Below are 27,803 nucleotides of genomic sequence, written 5' to 3'. Positions count from 1 at the left end.
TTTCAAAATAACGATAATAACTCTAGTCGTGAGCAAAGAACTTCTATAAGCCAGTAGCCACGCGCGCAAAATACACGGATTAAGCAAAGCCGCTTCGTTAGCATTAGTGGATTATATTTTGTTCGTGTTAGGGAGGATGGGGGAAATTGTCCCTGTTTATTATGTTACGTAGTTCCTCGTTTGTTTCTTTATGACACCGAAATATTTCTTCTCATTTGTTACTGTTAATTAAACTTAGGTTAGTTCAACTATATTTGTGTTGATGGACGTTTTGTCTCCTTTGTAACATTTTATGAAAGAGAAGAATGCATTAATATTAATCTTTGGTTAGTGTAACTTTATGCTCAGTGAGCAGGTTTCCTCTGCGTTATGTTTTTATATCAAAAATATATTGTCATATTAATTTGAAGTACGTTATACTTAAGTTTCTATTTGTAATACTTTTACTGTTTTTTTTATAATCAATTATCAAATCAAAACGAAATTGGATTATTTAGTGAAATAATAAATATTTAAATAGTTAAAACAAATAAACACATTTTTCTTATTGTTGGTATAAGTTTGTTGTTTCAATATAATTAAATTCATTTCTGGCGTCGGTCACGTTGTTTTATTTAACTCCACATACTTACATTATCGACAATAGTGGATTAGACTGTATGTGATCAGTTACTTGCTTTATTGGTTTTTGATTTTTCGCTTGCTTTAATGGTTTTTGACTAGAACCATTATTCCATGCTCATGACTCCAAGTACGTCCTATACTCGAAGTGGTATATAAAACTAACCGTCGTAATCCAGAATATAAATTGCAGTACAAAACGATTTCTCTCCCGTTCTATTTCTTTTTAATATGTGTCGCTCCACATTTTCTTCGGTCTTGAAATAAAACACTTAACGGAAAGATTTCTTAGCACTGCTTGTTCTAGTTTTCTTTGTTTTTAATAAAAAGTTAATAGTTGTGTAAATGTGTCGTTTACTACTTTTTTTTTATTTATATGATGTTTTTTATTGCTTTCAATGACGAGATGAGTTTGCCGTTTGCTTGGTAAGCGATACGATCGCCCATAAACAGCAGAAACACCATCCAACACCTTGAATTGTAAAGCATTGTTTGGTATTCCACTGCGCTCACCATCTTGAGTAATGAGACTTATTATGTTCAGTAGTTACGCTGGCTACAATGTTCTCCGAACCGGAAGACAACACTGACTACACACTGTTGCTTTGCGGCAGAAATAGACATTGCAGTGGCACCTACCCAAGAGAACTCTACATATGAGAGACCTACCACCAGTAAATGATCAGCTACATTGCCAAAAAATCTAAGAATCATTTGTCTTTTACATAGGATAGAAGATTGTTATTCTTGTTTCAAATAGCAACATCTAAGCACTTTTGATCATGAAAACATGCCTCCATTTGGACACAAAGAATTCACACGTAACTTTTGTCCTTATTTTTATCTGTATAAAATATGTGATGTAGATGTTTCTTAGAGCTTTTTAAAAGTTTCGTTGTACAAGTTTCAGAGTCCCTTTTAGCATAAGGATGAGATGGATACATGTTGGGCTCTGCAGGATATATTTTTGTCAAACTTTTAATGGAGTTTACACAGAAGGTTATAAAAAAAGTGTTTTTGTTTAATTTAGGTAAACTAATTTCAGTATTTCAACTTTTTTATATATTTTACCTTTAGTATTCGCCGAAAATTCACCAATTTATTGCGTTCCAAGCAAAATATATAAATATATAATATATAAATGTTAATCTTCACAGTATACAGAACCTAAATTAAGGATGGCGATATTAGAGCCATTAATTCAGAATCTAAGTGCAATTCAAAACATCTGTTACAAAATCGTTATTAATTTTTGACCGATTTATACGTTTGGAGTGCAGATCAAAAATAAACACGAAGTTTGAAAGGAAAATATATTTCAGACAGTACATCAGTTCAGTAGAATATTCATAATTTTATTTACAAAAATCCATTAAAATCTAAGCTTACATCAGGTAATTTTACATACATAGTTATAACTTATAAAATAAAATTACATTACGATTTTACAAATTTTAGACGAGATCTCATTTATATTAATTAATTTGGAAATAAAAAAGGCAAAATGATTACAATTATAAATGCATCTTAGAACTTAGAAGTTTCCCGCCTCTTGAGGTTTAGAAAGATAGTTTAGGGTGTAGCAGTTTACTATGACATCATATCAACTACAATCTATTTTTTTCAGACATGATCACATGGTTCCCAATAGGTTTCATATATTTTTAGACTATGACAATATGAACCACGAAAATTTTTTGATGATCGACATAATTACGTGGTTCCCAATAGGTGTTCATATATTTTGACACGTTTTCTTCAGTTCACTGTCTGCCTGATACCAATTTAAATCAATACTTAATAGTGTCAGATCATGATACATCATACAGTCAAATATTTATAGTTCCAATCAAAATTATACTGGCGATATCTATTAATTATTTTTATATCTCAAACAAAGCTGAAGATATATATCGATTTTAATAAACGATCCCAATCGCTCTTGGTCCATCGTGAAAATGAACCAATCAGTACAAAGTTCATTGACATGTTTAAAAGTGATTTACTTTGATTTGATTGATCTTCTCAGGATTAGTTGCAAAATTGAAATTGGGATCGATTATTGAAAACGCCCGTATATTTTCATGCTAAAACCAAAATCAATCGATTTACCATCAGGTCGGCTCCGTCGGCGGCGCTTCTTTCTCTTTGTTCTGCGGACTGCCGGTGTCATCGCCGCTGTGACCGCTGGTTATCGCTACTGACGTTAGAGGAACCTGTCAATCATCATTATTATTATCAACATAAGCAAATCAATCTTGAAGGTGGACGCTTTAGTTATGCTATTTAGCTTGATTGGGTACACATATATAATTAGCAGGTTATATTATGGTTAAAATAAAATGATTCTTACATATCTGAGTGATTTTATTTATATGGTATACTTGATAAAAGTATCTATCTTACTAATATTACCTCTCATACTGTCTTCGAAAGTCTTTTGGCAGTTGTCTGAATTATGTTAGGTTTTTTACACTTAGTGATTTTAAAAGACAGCAAACCATGATTACGGTAACCGGATGATCATTTTGAATTTCATCCGCAACTGATAAAAGAACAAGGTTTTTCGTAATCCCTCTTTCAGGACATACTTCATTTTTTTCTAGCAACGTTTTATTATTTTGGGTAAACTTAATTTGGAAAGAGTGATCTCACTTTTAAATTGTGCAGTAATTAAAGGTCACTACGTTTACGGATCTACTTAATAAATTATGTTCCAACTCTCAAACTTTTATACATCAAAATGTAGAGTGTCCTAAAAGTTTTTATGTGTGCCTGTTTTGTGAATGATTGCGGAAAATCTAGGGCTCCGGGGATTAGACAACTTTTATGTTAAAACATGAAAAACTTTACTTTTTTTAAAGGGCACGGCTAAATTACCCCACTGTACTTGATGGTAAGTGGAGTAGGGTCCAATGGAATGAATGACAGAGATTACCCCTCGGCAGTTGACACAATTATGCCGGCTTGTTGGAATTGGATATACACAGGCTGTTCCCGGAACGCAACACACTTACACGGGCTACTATGGCGGAACAAAAATAACATACACGTCTTGAAAAAATCTTGTTTATTTTTATTTTATCAAGAACTGTTCCTAATTAATTTTTCTTTACATCTGAAGATAATTTTACAAGAACTATTAAAGATTTTCTAGAAGAATATTAAGTATCATTGTGAAATAAAGTGAAAATATGCTGAATTTAATTCAAATTTTACCTATTCTGTATATTTCAAGTCCACAAATATAGCCAGCGAAAGAATTACATACAAAAGCCAGAATAATCTTAACATACTGCGGTTCTTTAAAGTGGGATCTCACTCTAGCTCGCTTCAATTTATTGTAGCCTTAAATCTGGTGTTTGTGGAACAAAATGACTGCATATTTTATAAAGCTTCAAAGGATTTACGTGGTAACGTCAAAAATAAAACGGAACGAATAAGGATTATTTAAGGTGATAAAGTAGTGTAGTAATTTGTAGAACAAGATATTGTTTCGAATTTAGGGAGATGTATCATAATCGTGATGAAGCGGCGATAGCCTAGTTGGGTGTGGAACGGACTGCCAAGACGAATGTCCGGAGGTTCAAATCCCAAGGGCACACACCTCTGACTTTTCTAAAATCATGTGTGTATTCTTTGTGAATTTATCGTTCGCTTTAACGGTGAAGGAAAACATCGTGAGGAAACCTGCACATCTGAGAAGTTCTCTATAGGAATTTCGAAGGTGTGTGAAGTCTACCAATCCGCACTAGGCCAGGGTGGTGGACTAAGGCCTAATCCCTCACAGTAGTATAGGAGGCCCGTGCTTAGCAGTGGGCAAGTATATAATACAGGGCTGATATTATTATTATTATTATCATAATCGTTGGTGTTTAGGCCGCAGCAAGAGCGTCGCCAGCCGATGGCCTAGGGAGGGGCAAGTTGATATGGAGAATGAGAAAAGTATGAATTGTACGTAAAGTCGAGAGCATATGTTCCTCCACCACTCCCTCTGTCCCGCTTTAATAATAACCTAGAGCAGAGAGTAATTGAGCGTACGGAATATTAGGAATGGAATTGAAAGAAAGAAAGAAAAACGATTTATTATTCTTTCGAGTTTTAGAACGTCTAGGGAGGGGGGTAGCTGCCCCTCCCTGCCCCCCCTTGGCGACGCTCTTGGGCCGCAGCCTACTGTTTTATTGTCTATTACAGAGGTTCTCAAACTTTTTTTTCTCATAGGCCCCTTTAAAAATTTTGCTGGTTCCGGTAGATCTTTTTATTTGGTTTCGCAGAGAGAGTGCGTTACAACTACCGTCCAGCCATCGTGGGGTGCGACTGAATCGATATGTTAGGCTCACTGGGCCTCTTAGAAACCCTATCAATATTATCTGCCTACATTGATAGGTGAAGTCAAGTCAACAATTTAGTACTTTACTATCAAACCTAATAAATTTTTGTGGATCACCTTCAAAGTGTTGAAGAGTAAATGTAATATTTACGATATCATTAAATACCTTTATTAATAGGACCTTTTCAGTGAGTGTTCTATTTATGTATATTTAGTAAAATAATTAATGGTTTTTCAGGGTCTTGTCTTGCTTTTGTGAAACAGAAGTACACTATATTTTCTGCATAAACCCGCGTTTTAATTAATATTTCACAAAGTTTGTCAAAACACAAGGCACATGTTGCTGGGAAAATTGCATAATTTGTCATTTTACAAACTGTCTAACCCATTTCCACACACTCGCTAGTTTGTTAACAAACTATTTCAAACTCTACATTATTAATTTAGGGTTTGAATTAGTATTAAATATTAACTCTAGTGAAGAGGTTTTCAAAATGATTACGTCTTTATCTACGTATATTTTATCTATGCTATGTCAAATGACGAGGGTAACGTGAGGGTAATTTGCCGCTGGAATATTAAGATATAATTATGTATTCGTGTATTTTGGGAATGGTTTGTGTGATTAAATTATAATTTGGCCTAAAGAGACTTCAGAATTCAACAAAATTTTACAAAAGTACTTAAAATTTATGATTCAAATGAGTGAAGAGGATGTGATCTTTTTTCAAATAACTTTAACGACAAATTTATTGTATTGTATTACTTAAGCAAATGTAACTTTTCAATATTCGGTTCTATACATATGTATATCTAATAATTTTTAAACAACGCCTGTGCTTAGACAGAGTTGGTTGTTGCCTTTTTATCCCTTCTAGCGTGCGTGGTTATTGTTCAGGTGACAAACGTATTTGTTTTTGGGACCTCCTAGTTAGTGTTTTTAAGTAATAATCGTGTAATTGCTTTTAGAAAACTACTGTGGCTGGCACGTTTAATAGTAGGATGAAGTGTTTTCGGGTGTAAAGTCGTAAAACGCTGATCATTTTGTTTCGCTTATTTACAGTCGACACAAATATGCCGGGCTATTCGCAGCGGATATACACAGGCTGTTCCCGGAATGCGACACATTTACTTTGGCCACTATGGCGGATTTAAACACCTTGTGTACGGTGGTCACTATCCGGTCACTATCCGGGCGGATATAAAATATATCCTACCACCAGTAAGTAATCAAAATAAACAAATAAAAAAAAACAAAATGAAGTCTACACATACCTACCATAGACACCGCTGTGCATATCTGCGCGTCGGACTGCCGCGGCGGGGGAGACAGGGCCGCGTCGTACCGCAGGTCCAGTTGGAGCATGTACACTGTTGCTGTGAGCGTCATAATGGACACTGACAGCTGCGCGCCGGCAACGCCGATGCAGGTTGTCGTTCCGCATCTAAAGGTTTGTTGTGAAGTTAAAATAGAACTAGAGGGATTTATTAGAAAGTGATCTTTGAGTGAATTTATTCATTGTTTTGTGGAAGATTTTATATGATGTTTAGGTAAACGACAAAGTTTATGTTAAATTACATTTATTTAGCGCGTAATTTTCATATACTGTCTGATACCGTTACTATAGAGTAACGTAATGTTATTTTCAATTATTCACTTTACAAGTAGTGTTTTAAAAATTAGGTACATGTTATTTTCTTTCTCTTTTTAAATTATTTGGAATAATCACACTCTTAATATTTCAAAGATGTGTATTTTCAACTGTGCAATCGTAACAATAATATGAAACTTATATAGCTATTCTAAATAATTTAATAAAATGTAACCTCACCCAATATTCAACAAAGATCTGATGCAGAAGGCAAGCATGGCTATATGTGCACTAACAGCGGCGGTCCAGAGTATGGTTAAAGGCACTGCTGCACATGGAGAAGGTCCCAGAGCTCTCCACGGCGCGCCCCACGTTCTGGTAGTCCTGGACCGAGCTGCAGTCCAGCCGCCGAACCCTCGGCTGAAGTATACTGATGTGGCTGGAAGATATGTGGTTGTGAAATTTTTGTAAAGAAGATAAACAAAACGTGAAGGTTTAAAGGTAAAAGAGTAGACAAAATCTTAATTTACTTTTCGTTGTTAGTTTCAGTAGAATATCGGTACAAAGTTCTGTAATCGTATATCAACATCAACGGCCACAAGCACCTACTATGGAAGTGGTCGTGGGAATTTAAAGTTGAGGGAATTTTAGGTCTCATTCATTCACAAAATTTCACTAGGTAGTCTGCTTCACATATTAATAAACGGCTCGCTGCTCTCAATATAAGTAAAATATAAATTTAGTGTCAGTGAATGTACCAATTGCAACCAGCTTGCCCTTTTAGGCAAACAGGCATGAGTTAAAATTATGTTTTTGCTATACGTCTTAATGAATGAACCAAACGATTGTATTACTAACCCCATCTAATATTAGCACTGTCGTTAAACCTCAGCTGTGTTACGACACAAAATAAAACATGTTTACCCTGAACGTTCTTTCAACCTGTGCAAAATGCAGAGACGCATAACTTTATAATCTATTTTTCAAGAAACGTGTTGAATGATTATCGTAAAATTTTAATTTCTTCTGCTATACTTATACGAAATTTCATTGGGAGAAGACGTGTTAAGATGAGAATTTTAAACGTCTAGCTCTTATTCCCAGGGTATCTTAAGCTCTCATGAGAAGCGACCTCTGAATGTCAAGCAGTGCCTTTAGAATGCTAACCATCTGTTTATTGTTATCCTAAGGGAATGGAACACTTATGAATCGCGAACATATTAAATAGGCCGATTTAAAGCAAACATCATTTTTATGAAATGATTCTAAGCGTACTAAAGTAAATTTCTTAACTACACTTAGCGGCAAGAATGGACAAGGCCGGTTCCGGCAGGCCGGCATAATTGTATCGATTGTTGAGGGGTAATCGTCTCTCGTCAATCGATATTCCATTAGACCCCACGCCACTTATCATTAGGTGCAGTGGGTCATTTTAATGTGCCGACTGTGCCGTATAAAAAAAAATCAAGATGTAAGAAATCTTTATTATAATATTATATGGTGTTATAATGTTTTTCTTTCTTTCTTTCCTATTCGAGATTTTCTATATCAAATCAAATACGCCTTTTAAATACTAAAGATTAATATGTCGGCTACATTTAATTCTATAAAATGTTTGGTTGTATGAATATTATTTATTTTTGCGTCCATTCGTGCGGACGCACGTCCCCGGCTTCATGTCCCAAAGGGATTTAATCATTTATCCGAGAGGAAATGTGTATTCCACCACATATTTTGTATGCAAAAAGAGATATTGCTAATGTTTTAAATAATATTGATCTCATGTTAATTAGTTTAATGATTAGATAACACTTAATCAGCGAAATGGTAGGCAAAGTTACAACTAATAATTAATAAGCTTATTCCATCTCTTGATGGGGTAGAGTATCATCGTATTTCTGTAAATTCCAACGCCGAGACACTTGATAGTGTTTGTATACATCGACAAAAGATAAACCATTATGTTAGGTTTTCCGCGGAAAAAATAATAATTAAATTTATTGATTTTAAAACCTGTAAGTTAAAAAGTAGATATAATATTATTCTGGTAACTTCTAGGAATAAACTCATGCATTAATAGTCACAATGGAAATCCATTTTAACATAATTTTGAATTGAAATTTATCAAGAAATTTCTCATTCATTCTAACGGCTTCATTAATAATATTTATAAGTTAAATGTTTAACATTGTAACATAATATTGATTTTGTATAAAATTTCGTGGAAAATACATTATTTTACGAACATAATACAAACACACGGCAATAGTCTTGCTGTCTCGTAAATTATGTCTAAGTTATAAAGACACACATTCATCCCTTTCATTCCCGAAGGGGTAGGCAGAAGTGCAGCTGGTGTCACTTTTCTCGATGTGTTTTGTGTCTCATCATCAGGGGGGGGGGGGAGCTTGTCACCATATCGGGTATAAATTCCAGAGTCCTAGAGTCCGGAGGCCTGGAGGCTGTTAATAACCTGAAAAACCCACTTCTACTGCTCGACCTAAGATTCGGACCCTGAACCTCAGAGCGAAAGTCGCACTACTCACGCAATACTACGACGCCGGGGGAGTCAAGACCAGAATTAATTTGATTAACAATATTGTAATATTGATTTTCGACGCCGTATCGTACAATTGTAATCACATTTAAATTATCAACTCGGGATCCGATAGGACCCAACGCTCTTAATTTAAATTAACCGTTAATTAACATAATGAATGAATTAACTAATAGACTAGTTACTTGTGTTGTGGTTCGTTTGCATAAATTCTTGTTATTTTATGAAAGACTAGCTATTCCTCGTTGCTTTATAGGTACATATGAATGCTTGTAACCCGAAGAAGGGTCTTTCTGTGCATATTTTGCAATAAAAATTAGTCCATATATCATGTTAATACAAGATAGGCTATTTATTGTATGTGAAATATGGTCGAAATCCATTGAGCGGTTTTGCGTTTACTATTTACAAATATACAAATAATTTCGCTAATTTTCATATTTGATATGTATTATGATTATAAGCTAAGATAAAATAATGTAAGCGGCACAAGTTTAACGTGGTGGATCAGGGCTTAATTCTTCTAAGTAATGGAGAACACCCGCGCCTCTAGTGGGTTAGTATATGACTGATGGATAGGACTGATGTTCTTATAATGACTTACCGGCTGCTAGAACTGTGATAGCACCTGCAGGAACTCCTAGACCTAAGGCCGGTTTCTGTCTCTCTTCCAACCACCCCACTGCGCCGACCACCAATCCGCCAATACCGCATACAATCTAAAAAATAACATACCCTTAGGATCCGCTATCGATATAAAGGGATGTAAAGTTTCAGAAAATACGATATGGATCTTATGATCTATAATAGCTAGAGGAGTCTGATGCCAAGTATACCAGTTATGGAAACTAAGACAAATACATTGTGCAATATTTTGGATAAAATTGTGTTGCGTCACCAAGTATTTTTTCGGGTAGGTTACTCCTAATTCATTAAGGGGGGAACTCTGCGATTGGAATGCTAGGAATCTACAGCCTTTTTCACTGCATAGGCTGAGAATCCTTGCTGTCAACAGCGGGAGAAACCTGAGAAGGGGATACTGGAATCTCCCGTCTTAATGATAGCAGGGGCCCTTAGGAGTTTGGAGGGGGAAGTGAAGACGCGTCACCAACTTGGACTGGGGTAAGGAAAATAGAAGAGATAATAAAGAAAAGGTAATAGTAATTTTAATAGAAGAGCATAAAAATTCGTCGGCTTGGACAAATTCAAAGATATACGAGGGAACGTAATAATGTTTTACAAAACATTAAAGCTAGAGCTAAAACCACGCATGAAAACAACTCTCAAACTAGAGTAAGTAAAGCAACTTTGCACGGGTAAGATGAACATTGAACATGCACCTCGGAATTTCTGACAAGTTAGGTGGCAGAAGCAACTTTGTATGGACTAATTATTCAAAATCCTTGTAATAATGTGGCTTCTTACAAGTCTAGACTTTATCAGCATTTATATGAAATGATATTTGACAAAGGTACCTTTTAGTCTATGAGGGTACAATTTATTCGCAAATTAACTGAGCGAGCGTTGGTTGCGAGCGTGCTGTCGCAAATTACCATTTATGGTGTAAGGGTGGCAGCACACCATATGGTTATAGCATCGATTAAAATCACTTATTTTGCCAATGCATAGGTTTTCTATAGTAATAAATATAATAGTTAACACTGCAATTTCGATATTTCTTTTTTAAGCTAAGTACTTTGGTAGGATAATGAAAAGGCAAAGAATTTCACGCGCAGAGTCGCGAGTAAATGTTATTATTCTTTGTATTGGTATAGTTTCGACGCTACATTGTATTTTGTATTATCTACGATTGAGCGGGATGTCGAAATGGCATTTAAATATACGTGGATTGAAATTCGTAGCATTTCATCGCATCGACATTTCGGGACGCGATAAAATTTGTGAAGTTCAGAGCTCAGCTACTATATTGAGCTTCCGAAAAAAGATTTTGCTGAATCGTTGATATTGCAAACAGTGTGTGTAAGGGGCAATTTTAATTTCTGATGCGATAGGCTCGTATCCATCGCATCATGGGACGTAATACACATAGCAAAAAGTAGCACAAGTTGCATCTCTGCCTACGTCTTCGAGGATAAAAGGCATGGGTGTGATGATAACTGATCGCTGAAATATAGTGTGTTGAGACCTTAAGAATAATTATGCCACCTCTACGAGCCGTGCATTGAAATCATGTGGATATACATCGACAGGCATAACCTGGTTAGTAAGATGGAAATGAACATTGATTAATGGGATCTGGAATGTCTTTGAAAATGGAGTGTTGGAAGTTATTGGGGAGATCATTTATCTTATTCCATTTGAAATAATGGTGGAAAAGTATTAATAAAGTTTTCAAATCATTTACAATTTCTCTGTTTTGTTTTGTATTTTTGAGGCCGGGTTATGCTCCTTCAGAGATATCATCCTCTCTATTTTAAATAGCTTAAAGATTATTGACATGAAAGGTAGCATTTTAGCCTCAAACTGTAGCTGTTAACCTGTTGCTGAGAATCACTGATATAAAATGACCAGTTACTTCAACAATTTGACCAACAGTCAGTTTAATAATAGTGTAATAACAAGGCATAATGCCTTATAACCCAGAGGAAGTGACGAAAAAGGTTACCCTTTTAAGAGTTTGTTTGGGATTCTTGCAGAAAGTCGATTTTTACGACGATAATTTTCCTCTTCTCTTATTTATTTGAATAAATCAACAATATTTTATGCTTATCTATTAGTGTAAGACTTAACTCATAAATAAAAAGGTTAATGAGAAAACTGGTTAACCTTTTATCTCCGATTACTGGGTCCCAGCCCAGATATTTGGAGATGATAGAAGCTCAGGAAGACCTAAAAACTTACCTGAAGTACTCTAACCCTCAAAGCTATCGCAAAGGGGTACAGCTGCACTCCACCAGCCAGAGGCAGTTCAGCATCATCACACCTGGAAGCGCCGCTCACAGCACTGCACACAGAATGCTTGCGCGACCACATCGCAGACTTCGCGTGGAGAACTGTTGAATGAGGTATTGATACGTTATCATCTATTTTTTTTATTTACGTGGGGAAAATTAATATTGACCGTGCAGTCCGTAGGAAAGGTTGGACGGTAAATAAAAAAATAAATATTGGGGAGAAATAGGCAGTTTGTGACAGTAGGAGGTTGGGATAAATGTAATAAGAAAAATCATTAAAAATATTTTTCTCTATAAATAATATGTTCACGTCATATTTTTCTCATACATTACTCATACCTAGTACTCTGATCTTTCTTGTATTTTATGTTTACGTTTAAATTAAAGAAAATTTATAAAAAGTGTCCCAAAAAGTCCTACTCACTTTTACGTCATAATAAGCAATATAAAATGATTAAAATACTAAATTAGAGTTAATAAACTCTCATGGTATCAGTGATTCTATAAATCGTTGTAACTTACTAACACGTGGTGGTAAACGTCCAAAATGTGTTTGAATAAAATTTTAACTGATCTCAGATATTTAATATGTAATTTTATAATTACTTTATATGTCCATGATGAAAACTACAGATTAATGTTCAGCATTCTTTGTACGCCATTGATTACTAATAAATTATTTGTTTATTGGAAAATCAAGTGCAGTGTATTTTTAAATTCATCTGTAAATAGAGGTTGATTTGCTTTGTTCAAAGTGAGTTTCGCGATCTAACTTTGTTAGACGAAGTGCTGTTTCTTGTTGTTATAAATGTTTATAGTATATTTATCTGTGAGTGCAGGTTGCTAAGTGCTTATCGAGGGTTTCCTTTTTCTCCTGCCACGGTAAAGTGAATTCTGAATGAGATATTATAGGTGATTTAGATATCGATGGTGGTCGTTGTCGACCTGATACCAGTCTCGCACTCGAGCTGACACAAGCGAAAAGCACCAGATAATTTTCTTTAGTATATTTACAATCAAATTCTTTATCAGTTATATACAGTCTATTTGTAGCTTAGACGGCTTTCTACTATCGTTTTTGACAATATAAAACAAAAAGGTATAGGGTTGACTTACTAGCGATAGGTCTGTCGCTCCAATTTGTCATTCCTACAGATATTTTTGTGTCTTATTCGCGTAAACAATTGTAAAACAGAATCTTTAATACACGCGAATCCGATATTATCTTACACAAACATGAAGGATTAAAGTTAGGAACTACTGACCTAATTCCAAAAAATCTTTTATTATCAGAAAACGTATTTTCTTTAGTAAAACACACTTTACTCCTTTAACCCCGAACTGGTAGGATGAGGTGCACCAAGACAATCACTTTTCGTCTAACTTAGTACCTATATTTAAAAAAAAATATCATTTAATTTGTACGTAGTATTCACGCAGACGATCTTGGAGCATAACTGTGAAACATAATCGAACTCTAAGAACATTTCTTGAACAGAATTATATTTATCCCAAAAAATATTCAACATCGCAAAATAAACCTTATAAACATGCAAATATCTATCAACAGGGATCGCGAATAATCTTATCTGAAATGAAAGCTTTGCGAGTGACGTGATAACTTTTATGATAATGGGCACGTTGCATATCTTTTGTTTTGCAAATATGCACTTAATATGAGGTCATGCAATATTGACGTGAAGGTGGTATGAAGGTAAAACAAGATTAATATTACTGAATGCTGTACGGCATTCGACAGAAAAATAACATGGAGTAAACAAAGCGGCGATAGCTTAGTTAGGGTGGAACTGACTGCCGAGACGAATGTCCGCATGTTCAAATCCCCAGGGCACACATCTCTGACTTTTTTAAATTATGTGTGTTCTTTGTGAATTATCGCATGCTTTAACGGTGAAGGAAAACATCGTGAGTGAAACCTTCATACCAGAAAAGTTCTTTATAGAAATTTTGAGGGTGTGTGAAGTCTACCAATCCACACTAGGCCAGCGTGGTGGACTAAAGCCTAATCCCTCTCAGTAGTAGAGGAGGGCCGAGCCCAGCAGTGGGACAGTATATAATACAGAGCTGATATTATTTATTATTAAGTTAATGGGAGTAATAGAAAGGATGCCATATGAAGTCGGTTCTGAACCTTTTTTAAAAATCATTTGGTGTTATTTACTGCGGATTATTGTGCATTGCTTCATGTTGGCATGTAAGTAACTAACTTACAGTATGTTGTAAGCAAATTACTCGATAGCAGATGACTTCTGCAACGCCTAATTTTTAAAGAAAATTAATGCATATTCTTTGCAAACAATTTTAAAGTCTAAAATATTCCCTTTTATTTCTGATTGCAAGTATTTGTAATTTAAAACGGCATTGTTTTAGCACGTTTTAAATGCGAGTTATTATCTGCCCCAAGGCTTAATGCATTGTATATTGCAGAGAGTAGAGTAGAAGCAATTAAAAAGTTTCCTATCGCATATACTAGAACTGACGTTTAGTAAGGAAAGAATTCCTTTTAATATTCTTAATTTCGAATTATAGGAAAGTACTAATGAAGTCAACTTTTCTTTTCAATATGTGCATTGTACGTATAAAGTGTGTATTTAAATAGTGTATCGATTTTTTTCATAGTTAAAGCTAGAAATATTTACACTTTTTTATGGCAGTGAATGACGGGACGAGCATGCCGCTCGCCTAATAATAAGCGATACGACAACCCATAAAACGCAATAACAACACTCTATTTGAATTACGTAGTATTGCATGTCGTTCCACAACCTCATCCTGAGACAAGATGTTACCTCTCATAATGTTCAGTAATAATGGTATAATGTCCTTTAAGCCGGAACACAATAATGCATGAACACTGTTGCTTGGCAGTAGAAATAAATATTGCGGTGGTACGTGCCCAGACAGCCTCTTGCATATAACAGATCTAAGCATATAAAAAACGCAAAATTCATTAATATACGCGTAATTCTTTCTGGTTAAAGAAATATTTTGCGACAGGTAAAATAAGAAAAAGATATCTTATTTTATTTTGTGGAGAAAGAGTTAAAACTTTAATGCAAACGTTCTTTATAAATAAGGCGCTCCAACTCAATATGTTTTATGCAAAGGAACGTAAGGTGTTTTTCAAATCTCACTGAATAGTCATGAGCAATTTGGATATTGGGTGAGGTTATACAATAGTCTAAAAAACTGTTCATAGAATTAAATTTAGGTCGATGGAAATAGAATAACCTTAAAAATATACTTTAAAGCAATAATTCCCTAAGTGGTCCAGACGGACCCGCAGGGATCCACGGAAGACTTGACAGGGGTCTACGTTGAGGTGACAAAAAAATGAGGTGTCCAGAATTGGTAAGTGGAGGTCCCCTAAAATGTATCTGGTTTGATAGTAAAGTACTAAAATGTTGGCTTGACTTCACCCGTCAATGAAGGTATATAATATTGATAGGGGTCTTAAAAGGCACGGTGACTCCAACATAACCTCCTGCGATGTCTTCTTAGACAGGTAGGTAATGCACCTTCTCTGCGAAACTTAAAAAGAAAAAGGTCCATTGTAACCAGCAATATTTTTAATGGAGTCTATGAGAAAAAAGTTGGGGTACCATTGCTTTTTAATCATATGTTAAGTGCTTTTTAGGTTCATAAAAACATTCGTAATAATTGTTGAAACGCGTGGTCAAACTTACAGAATTTTAAAAGGTTTTCCAAAAACGTTTTAGGTACTGTATTTTTATTTATAGTCTCTGGAGGTATTTATCAATATAAAATGTTATCTTACTCTTTAAAATGCTAAATTAAATGATCAAAAACGGTACAATGTTTGAATGAGACGAATGTAGATGTGTGTTCACATTCTGTTGAGTGGCAAATTACGAGCTTAGGAAAATTTTATAGCATACTTAAATTCATTTTTATATTTTAACCGACTTTAAAAAAGGAAGTTCTTTGACGCGCACGCTTTTGTTTTTCACATGTCACTAAACGAGCTTGCCATTCGCCTGATGGTAAGCGATACGACCGCCCATGAAAATAAAAACACCATCCAACACCTTGAATTACAAAGTATTGTTTAGTATTCCACTGCGCTCGCCATCCTGAGACATGAGTTTTAAGTCTTATTATGTCCAGTAGTTACATTGGCTACAATGTTTAATACAATGGTTAATGGATTAGTATAGGATATCGTTGATTTGTTTGCATTTATGTTGTTAATTTTAAACTCAATATTTACCTTCCTTGTAACAAGAAAATTCTTAAGAAACAAAGTTTAAGTACAGAGTAACTTGGGTCTTGGCTTTTGGTATTGTTTAAGTTGCGAATATCTTTGTTACTGACACCTGTTAAGGTAAAATGTACCAAAGAATGTCTTGCGGCCTCGCTTTATAAAATTTAATAAAATTTAGAGAATTTGAAATCAATCTCCGAAACTAATTACAAAGTTAGACGATTAGTTTTATTATTAATTTCTTAGGTTAATTACTTAATTTGTTATCAATTCTGTTATCCTGTGGACGAGTCGATATATTCAATTGGAATTTATATTAAGTGGCTTACTCAACTGCAGAAATATATACTTTTTATTCCGGTAGTTTGCTATTATTAGTAGTAGTAAAAATTTGTATTTTTTTTTTTATAAATGGCGCCGAAATCTTACTTCGTCGTTGTAGATGGTGCTATGGATTGTTGTTATTATTTAGAGACTCTTGTAGTGAACGCTTTATGGATTGCTATAGTTATTTAAAGACTTTTGTTTGGCTTTTCCAACGGTCGAGGTCTCGAGAAAAACTCAGTTCTTGATACAATTACCGGGATATTGACCCTCGCATTATCCTAAAAAAAGGATAAGTAAGGATATCGAAAAAAGTTACAATCTATAGAAGAAAAACATAATTCACTTTCAACAAACTCCAGAGTTTTATTACCCTGCTGAGAACTCAAATTGTATCGAATATATTTTTCCGAGGAAAAAATGCAAATACTAATGTAACTTGGACTACTAGCGAACTTTCCTGACATTTAAGAACTTCTTCGTCTCGAGACGACAAAATTGTCTCATAGCATTTTTATTTTGTATTTGAGGGCATGAATATTTATTTTATTCAAACATTAAAACTGTAGACAGTTTTTATTAATATAAAGTGTAAAATGAATGGAATCTTTATGAATGATATTTTTATGAATGAAACTTTATGAATAATACGCTGCTTGATTTAATAAAATGTTTTGTGTTTATATTGTTTGGTTGTAGTTGAGTTTTTGCATTACTTTTGGAATTATTTAACCATCTACTGAGCATGAAAGCGGCGATAGCTTAGTTGGTAGTGGAACGGACTGCCGAAGCAAATGCCTGCAGGTTGAAATCCCAAGAGCACACACTGTGCTTTTTCTAAAATTATGTGTGCATTCTTTGTGAATTAGCGCTTTAACGGTAAAGGAAAATATTGTGATGAAACCTGCATACCTGAGATGTTCTCTTTTAGACTTTTTAAAGTATGTGAAGTTTGCCAATTCGCACTAGGCCAGCGTGGTGGACCTAACCCCTCTTAGAAGTAGAGGAGGCCTAAGCCCAGCAGTGGGACAATATGTAATACAGGGCTGATATTATTAAATTTTTAAAGCTCTTTTTTATATTTTTATATATTAAAAAAAACAATCCATATAAAAAAAATTAAAATATTAATCACCTCTCTGATGGTGAAGCTCAAGACCCAAGCCAATGGCGGTTAAGGATTCAAAGTGAGGAATCTCACAATGCGTGCTGTGTGTTACTATATTTATTATTATTTTTTAGACCTTTTGAGAACAATCCAAATCTGCCATTCATAACGTAAAAGCGTTTGCGTTTTCTTTCCAGGCAAAATATGAACAAGTAACAATTTGTTCCAAAATGTGTTCAAGTGTATATGATAATGTAATCAATAAAACTCCGTCCCCAGGAGACAATCAGTCGAAGCCAGACGTAATGAATTCGATGGACAAATTGTTTGGTTATTTTCCGATCTACGAATTTATTTGTAAGACGAAACGCGTAATGAGTTACTAGACTAGCATTTGCTCGTGAATTCTCTCGCGTAGATTACTTAATTTCCTTGTGATAGAAGCGTTTAAATCGATTTAAGGAATTTGATCTTTGTTGGTACTTTTCTATTTTATTTATTCATTTTCTTGTTTATATTTGTTATATAACACAATACTATTTATTATTCTTTAGGGAATATCGTACGACCCACATATTTATGTACAAAATAAAAACCTCCGGACGTTATATGCGTGTAAGACAAGAAACAATAGCAGAAATCTTTATAATAAATTAATTCAGAATTAGTTACTATGATCGATAAAATAAAGACTGACGCATTCTTATTGCCTTGTCAGCAAGAAGACATGCCTGCAACACAACACTCATTTATTGTTCTAAATTTGAATTTAGAATCAGTAAGCGTGAATTATCATGCATCTATTGTTTTAAAATTTAAATTTCGATTTAGCTCGTCAATATTTCGACATGTTACATCATCATGGGCTGTATGCAATATTCTTAAAGCCAACCGTTATTCTTTATCTATGTTGAGACAATTTAAGCGTTAAGTGTGCGTTAACCCTTAAGCTGACGACTTAAAGCTCATTACAGAAAGAAATTTGTTAAAAAAAGAAACAGTAAATCCACGGTATTCACAAACATCGCATCATTTGTACAATCACCGACAAAAGTCATAACAGACTGCCTGAGGTAATGTCATAGAAAATATTTTTGGATATGAATGAATTTGTTTTGTTTGAAATATAGTATTATTTACTGAAACACAGACGGTCGTACAAAATACTGTCATTATATGGACAAAAAAAAAAAGGTGGAACGTAATGCCGCTTAAAATATAAGTAAAGGTATCAAAAAGGTACAAGTGTTTTGAGTTTCTATTTCTGGATAAATTCAATATGAGTTGAACTTTCGTCGCTGACTGTACGCAAGGCTCACGTCGCGTTCCATAATATTTGAATATTTTCCTATATCGTTGTATTTTCGTTCAAGATGGGTGAATGGGAATGAGATTATATTGATTGATTGATGGTTTTGTTTTGTTCACATGGACGTGTTGGATACAAAATATATTGAATTAATCGCTTGATGAGTATCAATATTTGCTTCGATGGCGTAGTGACTGCTTCGGTGGCATAGTTGTACTGCATGCGCGGTACGACAGCGCTCAGAGGTCCTGAGTTCGAGTCCCGGGTCAGCCAAAGTGATGTTTGGGTTTTTCTGCTCAGATTCAGCCCGGAATTTAAACTTGTGTCCGATATGGCGATAAGGTCGCCCCCTATCACATCATGGGACGGAACACACTTGTCAGATACTGGCTGCCCTGGTTGCGCCTCTGCATACCCCTTCAGGGATTAATGCGTGATGTTGTGTGTTTAGGTATTTCTGCTCAGTATTAGTCCGGAGTTAAACAAAAATAAAATGTTTTGTAATGCCAATATTCTAAGAGAATTTTTCGCATCTGCAACATCACACTTTCAGTCAGAAATATACTCACGCACACGCCATATACGCACTAAACTAAAAAGTGATAAAATGAAAGTGGGTTTTTGGTGAAACTATTCCTGATTTTTGAATATTTATTCATTTTGGAATAAAATACAATTACAATAAATTTAAATGCATGACATAATAATACATTTGTTACATTATTGAATTACTATATAACATTGATATTTTTTATTATTTTTTAGGTTAGTGGTTTAAAAAGGAATGAATTAAGAACTTCTTTAAATAACATTTTTATTGAACGAAAAAATTCGCCCTGTCTCCTATGTTGCCACGGCCTGCGGGGTCCACGATTATGAACTTTCCTTAATTTGTAAAACCTATGGAGTGCAATAAATTGAATTGAAGTGGTAAAGAGAGTATGTTCTTTTGTCAACGCAATGTCAAAAGGACCCATATATAGATAAAACATTTACTTTTCAAGGAAGCTATGGTAATTTATGATTAAAAATGCTACGATATATCTAGTATTCACTGACGTTAGTTTGTACCTAAGTAACGTAATGGAACGGTGTAGCCGGTAACATGCAATAAGGGTGTGACTAGGGCAATTTCATTAGCGCTTTCAAGTTCGTTATTAAAGCTGCGTAATATAGTGATATTATAATTAATAAGCCTTTGAGCTGCCATTTTAACATGAACATCTCGTGTTCTATTGCAAGATGGCACAAAAATAGATTATAAAGTATGCTTTCTTGTGATGTGGAAATATTCTCAGAGTAAGTCACTGTAAAAATAAAGATTATTTTGCAAATATGGGTAAATAACGATGAGCAAACATGAGATTCTTCACAGCAACCATATTTAACCAAATATGGTATGCAAAATTACATTTTGTTCAAGAGTATAAAATTTTTTCAAAGCATTTATGTCACAAGCATGGACTATAAAAAAATATCAAGAAGAAGATTTTCTTTATATCTTTGTACCCTATTTTCCTCTTTTTGCTTATTTTATTTCTTATTGGTCATAGCGCGATGTTATATAGCTTATAATCTTCCACAACAAATAGGCTATGCAACACTAAAAGAGTATTTATATTCGTACCAGTAGTTAATGTGATAAGCGTGTTCAATCAAACGAACTCTTCAGCTTTATATAATGGATATAGATTAGATTTGTGCCGAACATAGCAACGGGTTAGCCTCTTGTATCATTATATATACATAGATTTACTTTCGCCGATTTCTGTCCACACTTTAGGAGATAAGCCAGGTTAATGAAATTCCTAACCTGTATATTATTTATTTATGTATATCTCGAAAGGTTTCCTACCTGGTGTTTAGTTATTGCGTCCAATAAAATCGATTTAACACCCCTAAACGTTGCAGGTGCATCTTTTACTCATGATTTCAATGATTCACTTCAACTATACCAATTTAAAAACAAACAAAAACTACATTAAAACTGATTTGTGACGTCAGTGCAGATACGCATGTTTACGCAGACCGTGCCGATCAATCGTAAAGTCTCAAGAACATACAAAGGTAATGGGACTTTAATGGTCATTACACAGGATTTATTTTCAATCTGCTCGGGGTACGTTGAGAAACTTCGACAGTGGGGCATCACCATTCTTTGATAGGTAATATCAGAGATTTTAATTTCAATAACACATTACGAAAAACTTTGTTTTTAATCGTGGTAATGGGTACTTGATTCATCTCGAAATAAAATAAATTACAATAGGAATTTGTGCAATTCTTTTTCATATATATAATTTCCCCTATAACATAATGGGACAGATAAATCGAAATCAGAGTAGATTTATTTAGATGTGTCCTAACCCTTCGGGTTTGATGACCTCAGTTTATTCTTATATAGCACCGCAATCATACAATATACATATACTCTTCAATTGATAAAAATCCAACGCATGTATTCCATAATGATTTCTTATCTGCGATTAGACAAGCCACAAATCATTGCTAAAGAGCACCGACTCCTGCCTAGGATGATCCGCGAAGTTATTAAAATTAAAAAACATCCTAATTTTAATGGGGAAGATGGTTGAAAGCTTGCACAAGCCTGGGATCCAGTTCTACATTTACTTAAATCGGAACCCAAAGACCGGCTGCCAGACTTCAAGACACTGTGGGCTCATTCTGCGTAGATCGGACCACCAGCAGCTCAAAAATTAAAAAACGTTGTATAATTATAAAATGTAGGTAGATATTGTATCTTTCACTTTACGGATGAACAACACCTTAGTCCCCCCCGTGACAATGAAGGCTGCAAAGTCTTCGAAACGTCGGGGGAAAACTAAAATAATTAAAACCGCGAAAAAATCCGAAAAATAGTTTAATTTTAATGCATGTATTCCAATTCGTAATCTGAATGAAAACTCAACATTCTCAGTAGCCTGTGGTGTAACAACCACCTACACATGCCGAACAGAGGTAACCTGCCATTCAGTTGTAAAAGTCTTTTATCCGCCAATTCATAATTTGGAATACGAAACCATCATTCTCAGTTACCTGTGCTGTAACAGCGACCCCAATTGCAAAGGTTTATGGGACATTCGTCTCACCTTTACTGCCGGCACATTTGCGACCAGCACTATTAAACAGGCCGAATTTGACTTGGCAATCGACCTGTTCCTTTGTAGCGGCTTTATTTTCCTCCTTTATTGGGTTTTTATTTGGTGTAATCGCGTTTCACTTGTGATTGATTTTCATTTTGTTAATTACTGAGTAGGGCATTCTGTGAAGTTAACTGGGCATATTACGGATCTTTATTACTTAGATGATTTAGACCGTTCACTATTCTAGCTTGGTGTAGGTGGGTAGACTTTAAATAACTTTTTAAATTATTATGTAGGTAGCTTTATGAGCTATATATATTCTATTAGATGCTCGACAAGTATTCTACAAACATAATTTCTACGGACTGAACATTTGTATTGAGAAAGAAAGATAAATAAATGAAAATTCTTTAAATTAATTACTAACAAACTAAGTAATAATATTCTATACCTTACTATTCAAAATGAACAACATAATAATTAACATCTCCAGAAAAGAAATTTCAAAATGGAAAAGGCAAAACAAAAACAAATTACTTAGAAGACTTACATTCGCCAGCAATACAGAAACAAGCGACTCGAAAACAGAGCGCTTGCGAAGACAGCCCAGTTTTAAAATAGTATATATAGTTTATTTATTAGATTTTTATTAGTCTCTGGATGTTTGATAAAATTTTTCATTCTTCTCGAAGTTAAGTTTAAAATATACTTTAATTGCTGATTTACATTACAGCACGAATTCATGTGAGTTCTTAAACTAAGTTCATTTACCAAAGGCTGAGGTATCAGTTTGCTGCCGTTGGACTGTAAAAATGACAAAAAGGGTTTCATATTTTCCCAACGTTTAAGCTAGAAATGACCTTACCTTTCTCAAATAGGTAACACCGATCGCAATTTAGGACTCGTTTGCCCCAAAATGATCTGCGAAGCGAAATCTATAACCATTTTTTATGTTTTTCTAACATTTTCTCTACGACTTCGGGTGCGTTTTACGTAAAATATTGGATCGTAGCAAAAAAGTTTTTTTCGTTCATGAAAATTCCTTAGACAATGAAAAATATATCTATAATTCCGATCGTGTATCATCTTGATGTTCTGTCTTACTATATATCTGCTAGGTGTATTATCAATCGCAACACAGTTCATATTTTGCATCGAAATCGCCAGTCTTTATTTTAACCTCTAGGGACGACTTCCTCAAGTGCTTACATTAGAAAACTTACTTTTATATAATTCATTGTATATTAGAATGTATCGTGCTTCATGGCTCGTTATTTGGTTACATATACAGCGTAATATTTTTAATTTTTTACAACTTTGTCTACTGCAGGAAGCCTCATTCCCCTGTCAGTTATCTTTATTGTCGTCTTTTTACATAATGTAAAGACAAGATAATCTTACCGCCGATATCTTTAATTTCAAAACAGATTTTAAGAAGAAACCCTGGATGTTGGTATAAATTTAAGTATTTAAACCAATTCATTATTCTTTAAATAATGTACAGTCATCCACGAGATTATCGATCGTGTAAGCGTTAGTTAAGTCACGTTCGTGTTTCTGACGTAGCACATATTAAGCGTTCCACTCCATTAGAGGGAAAATTAACCTTCGTTCGTTCACATAAGAGTTTCTTTTTAGTTAATTTAGCACAAATGGTCACAAAAAAAATTGTTATAATAACACACCAGATATATTTTAGCAATACTTTATTTATCGGAGACGTAAAATTTCAATAACATAAATACGAAAACTTGTAAAGCTTTGAGTGTTACCGTATAATATGCTAATATATAAAGCTGAAGATTTTGTTTGAATGCGCTAATTCAGGAAATACTGAATCAATTTTGATTTTTTTTCACTAATAGGAAAAAGAATATTCCGGAAAAGTTATTTACGCGGCCAGAGCCGTAATCAAAAGCTAGAGATTTTTTATGGTTCTCCATCAGTCAACACCAGTAAACGGTATACTGGTGTCCCATGGCTTAACGACTGATGAGGACCAAGGGAAGGGGAGAGATGAGGTAGGGATAGTAGGGTGGTAAGGATGGGATTAGGTGATAATTTTTGTCGGATGTAAATGTAGAAATTTCTGAATAAATTTAAATGAATTTTGTCACATAAACTAATGCTGGATTAACATATTAAAGGCAACTTGTTATCTCTGAAAGTAGACTGGGAGTATTATTCTATGAAAATCGCATGAGCGGAAATACGAGAAACAGTAAACTTACCGAAAAAAAATGTATATCTTCTAATTTTAAGGATTAAATGTGAACTCTACAATTTCCATTGGAAGTCACTAAATAAATGACTATGAATAAAATCCAAATAGACGATTGATTCAACCTAAAGATTCTTAGACGCGATTGAAATAAATATTTCCGTTTGTTTTGGACATTTCGATATTGAAATGCGGTCTAGAGACGTGCTTCTGAAGTGTGCGGATATTTAAGATTTCCTTTGTATCCCGTTTTCTTTTTAAAAACACGTTCTTTTCTAATCATTTTCCTTTTAGATGGTTTTTAATTATATTTAGAGGGATAATTATAATATATTGTAATTAGTGGAAACGTTAATTAATATTTCTTTGTGTTTAGTCGCTTTTGTTGGTTTGTTTTTTTTAAACACTTTTAACGCGACGCGGATTTTTCTACACTTTCCATTTTTGCGGCACAATGCGTTTCACACCTGGCCATAAATCTATTCTTTTCTTTGTCACACTGTTAGTAAGACATGCACAAGATGTTTTAAACCTGGTTTCGCACTCAATATAATATAGTACTTTAAAGTATTTTATGTTATTTTTTTTTGAATGTTCACAATCTGTTTCACATGAATAGGTCGAGAGAAATCATCTACGAATTCCAAACAATGCTCCTAAATACAACTTTATATGAAGTTTATTGTGTTAAGTAACTTTCCTTAAACAATAACCGATAACATATACAGCCCTAAACAAACAAAACATTAAACTAATCACTAATACATAAGGAGCTTTTTCCCCTGTCAGGAATCCTTCACTAACTCCGAAGCAAAGTTAAGCGTCGTGCGGTCTGCAGAATTAGAACTTAAAATGAAATATTTTTTATGTACATAATATGTATTTTAATCAATTGGTTCATGTCATCATTTGCAGTCAGTGCTGGTAATTTATATGATCAAATATAAAAAAAAAATTACCGACCTTTTTTATCTTTATTTAAGGGGCTTGGTCGTAATTCACGATCATGTTGCTCCGTATGTTCGCTTTCAAGGGTGTAAAACAATGTTTTAAACATCAAAAAGCGATCAGGAAATAGGATGAACGCAATACCTTTAAATATTCGTTGTGGACACAAGGAACTACCTTTTGCGTTTCAAGCTAATATCTTCTAAAAAGAGTTACATCTTATACTCTTTAACATTTGGATGGCACATAATTTGTTTTAAACTGTTATAATATATTGCATAGTATCAAAACGTGCACCTACTATGTTTTTATCTCTGCACCACTTTGGGTTTACTGTTTGAGAATTCCTGTGGCATTACATGATAATATTAAGTGTGAAGTGAAATGAATAAGTCAAGTAAGGCACATTTTCCTATAACAGATTTCATGTTACGTTCCACTTATCTATACGCTGCTTTAGCACAAGTTGTGTGATCCCAAAGTGACGTGGGTTTGAATCTTCGAAGCTACCAACCACACTTTGGCCTACTTGTCCTGACCTAATTAATATAATTGCGATTATTTGGAACTCTAAGAATATTTTTACGTTACAAATACGTAATATATCTGGGCTGTAATTTGAAAATAAAAATAGAATATAGATAGCATTTTTAGACGAAAAATTTCAGATATATCTCATGTTTATACATCCATGCGTTCCGTTCATCTTAGTTTCCATCATAGTTGCCAACTGCATTAAAAACAGTTAAACAGATGTATAGGTGTTAACTGACAGTGAATTTGTTTGTTACTCGAGTAAACCCTATAAATTTTGTTTAAACAAAACATTTGGCAACGAAATCTACACATCAGTATAATTTTTTGGTGCAGTGATTATTATGATTTCGACTGCGACTCGCAACTAAGAATTAAAAACTGATGTTTTTTTATTGTATTGACCGCCTAATCAATCAGTACATCTGATAATAGATCTCCACTGCCTATTTCTTCTTTTTTACTAGTCTTTTTAACCTTCGCAGATGACTTCCTGAAACATCTTCCATGCGCTACGGTATTGAAACATTTTCATCTCTTCTTTTTTGCACTCTCAAAATCAGAAGACTTATAGATGAGCTGTGGACTGTAAGGAAAAGAAGCATTAAGGAATTGGGCACCACACTCTGAGTCTAAACATGTTAGCCTTATAATGTTCTTGACAATGTCCTTGAAATTGGAACGCAAAAGGACATTGTTCTGTGCCCATATATAATTCGCCCTGGAACCAACAGCAATGGAAAAATGTTTGTAATATTTAGAATCATTAATAAATTCTTCTTGACATATTTATAAAACGGACAAGCTGGGATATCGCATTTATCCAAAAAAACGATGAGATTTGAGGTTATAATTGATAGTAAACATTGAAAGCTTTTCAATGTTCAAGGTAGATTTATAGTCCTATCATTTACGCTTTAAATATGCTTTTTATTGATATAAGTACCTATCTAATATATCTAAGCCCTAAAGATTCATCACTATGTACTGTAGGTATCTGATTATTTTTTACTTAAATCAGGCTATTTTAAGACTTGATTCATATATTTTTTTATAAGTAAAAAGGTACCTAATTATGTAGTTATAGTATTTACATCCTCTAAGAGTACCCTTCAGAATTTATGTATTTTCTATATATACGTACGTATTCCCCGAAGAGACAGACAGAGGCGCACTGTTGAGCATTCACGCTTCATTAGAAGCATGGCATATTTTACACACTTTTGGTAGACTCTTAGGGCATGTAGGATTAAATCAAACAAATAAAATAATATTTTCAGTTCATATTATTTATTTCCTCATCACCTACATTGTTTTATAAAATAATATCTGAGTATTGTGCAGGAGGGTTGTTGTTATGGTATTATTTATCAATTCAGTTTTGCCAATCACCATATTAGTTAATAGCCCAGTGAAATTAGGTAAAAAAAGGGGTCAACCTCGGAATGAAAGATAATAAGCTGGAAATTGGTAAAAACCTTTGTTTTGTCGCCCTAAATATTGTCTCAAAAGTCACAAATGCTATCGTGTCCGCGTCTTATGATATTGAAGGTCAAAGGTCACAAAAAACGATTTTTCGCGAATATCTCGGTTCCTATTGCTTAAATGATATTTTCACTTATCATCAAAGTTGTAGAGTATAAAATTCTCTACAACTTTTGTCTAAACTTTTTTTTTATACGATCAACCGTTTTTGGGGTAGAGCGCGAAGAGTGCGCAGCGTACAGTCATATATGAGCTAATGCAGGGTCAAGCGTGAGTTACGGTTATCAGTACGTTGTATAAAGTCAATTATTGATAAAAAAATTATAATTATTAAACAATGCCCATTATTTCTGTACTTATTATTAATTATTTATATGTAATTATTCATCAAATTAACAAAACTAAATAAACCCGTACAATTGTCAACACTTCCACCAACAAGTGCAGCAGCCCGTCAACATATCAATCATATCTACTACCAGATTCAAACGTGGCTAGGGAAGAACTTA

At 34.1% G+C, this 27,803-nt stretch overlaps 1 protein-coding gene across 3 annotated transcripts in view; it reads right to left on the bottom strand.

The window, feature by feature from the left end:
* Positions 1-2,045: 2,045 nt before the first annotated feature.
* The window catches only part of LOC115440175, a 32,306-nt gene continuing 6,548 nt past the window's right edge, over positions 2,046-27,803 (bottom strand). For 2 of the 3 annotated variants that reach the window (XM_030164368.2, XM_030164370.2), the window contains exons 2-6: positions 11,963-12,114; positions 9,705-9,819; positions 6,784-6,982; positions 6,231-6,396; positions 2,046-2,837 (exon numbers count right to left, since the gene is read on the bottom strand). In XM_030164368.2, coding sequence (XP_030020228.1) covers positions 2,736-2,837; positions 6,231-6,396; positions 6,784-6,982; positions 9,705-9,819; positions 11,963-12,114 — 734 coding nt within the window. In that variant the 3' untranslated portion in view covers positions 2,046-2,735. Of the gene's footprint in view, positions 2,838-6,226; positions 6,397-6,783; positions 6,983-9,704; positions 9,820-11,962; positions 12,115-27,803 lie in introns of all 3 variants that reach the window. The other variant, XM_030164371.2, reaches the window with a different exon arrangement.

Source organism: Manduca sexta, chromosome 21 (genome assembly GCF_014839805.1).
Source record: "Manduca sexta isolate Smith_Timp_Sample1 chromosome 21, JHU_Msex_v1.0, whole genome shotgun sequence".
In the NCBI taxonomy this organism is placed as follows: Eukaryota; Metazoa; Arthropoda; class Insecta; order Lepidoptera; family Sphingidae; genus Manduca; species Manduca sexta.
This window is presented reverse-complemented; position numbering and strand designations above follow the sequence as displayed.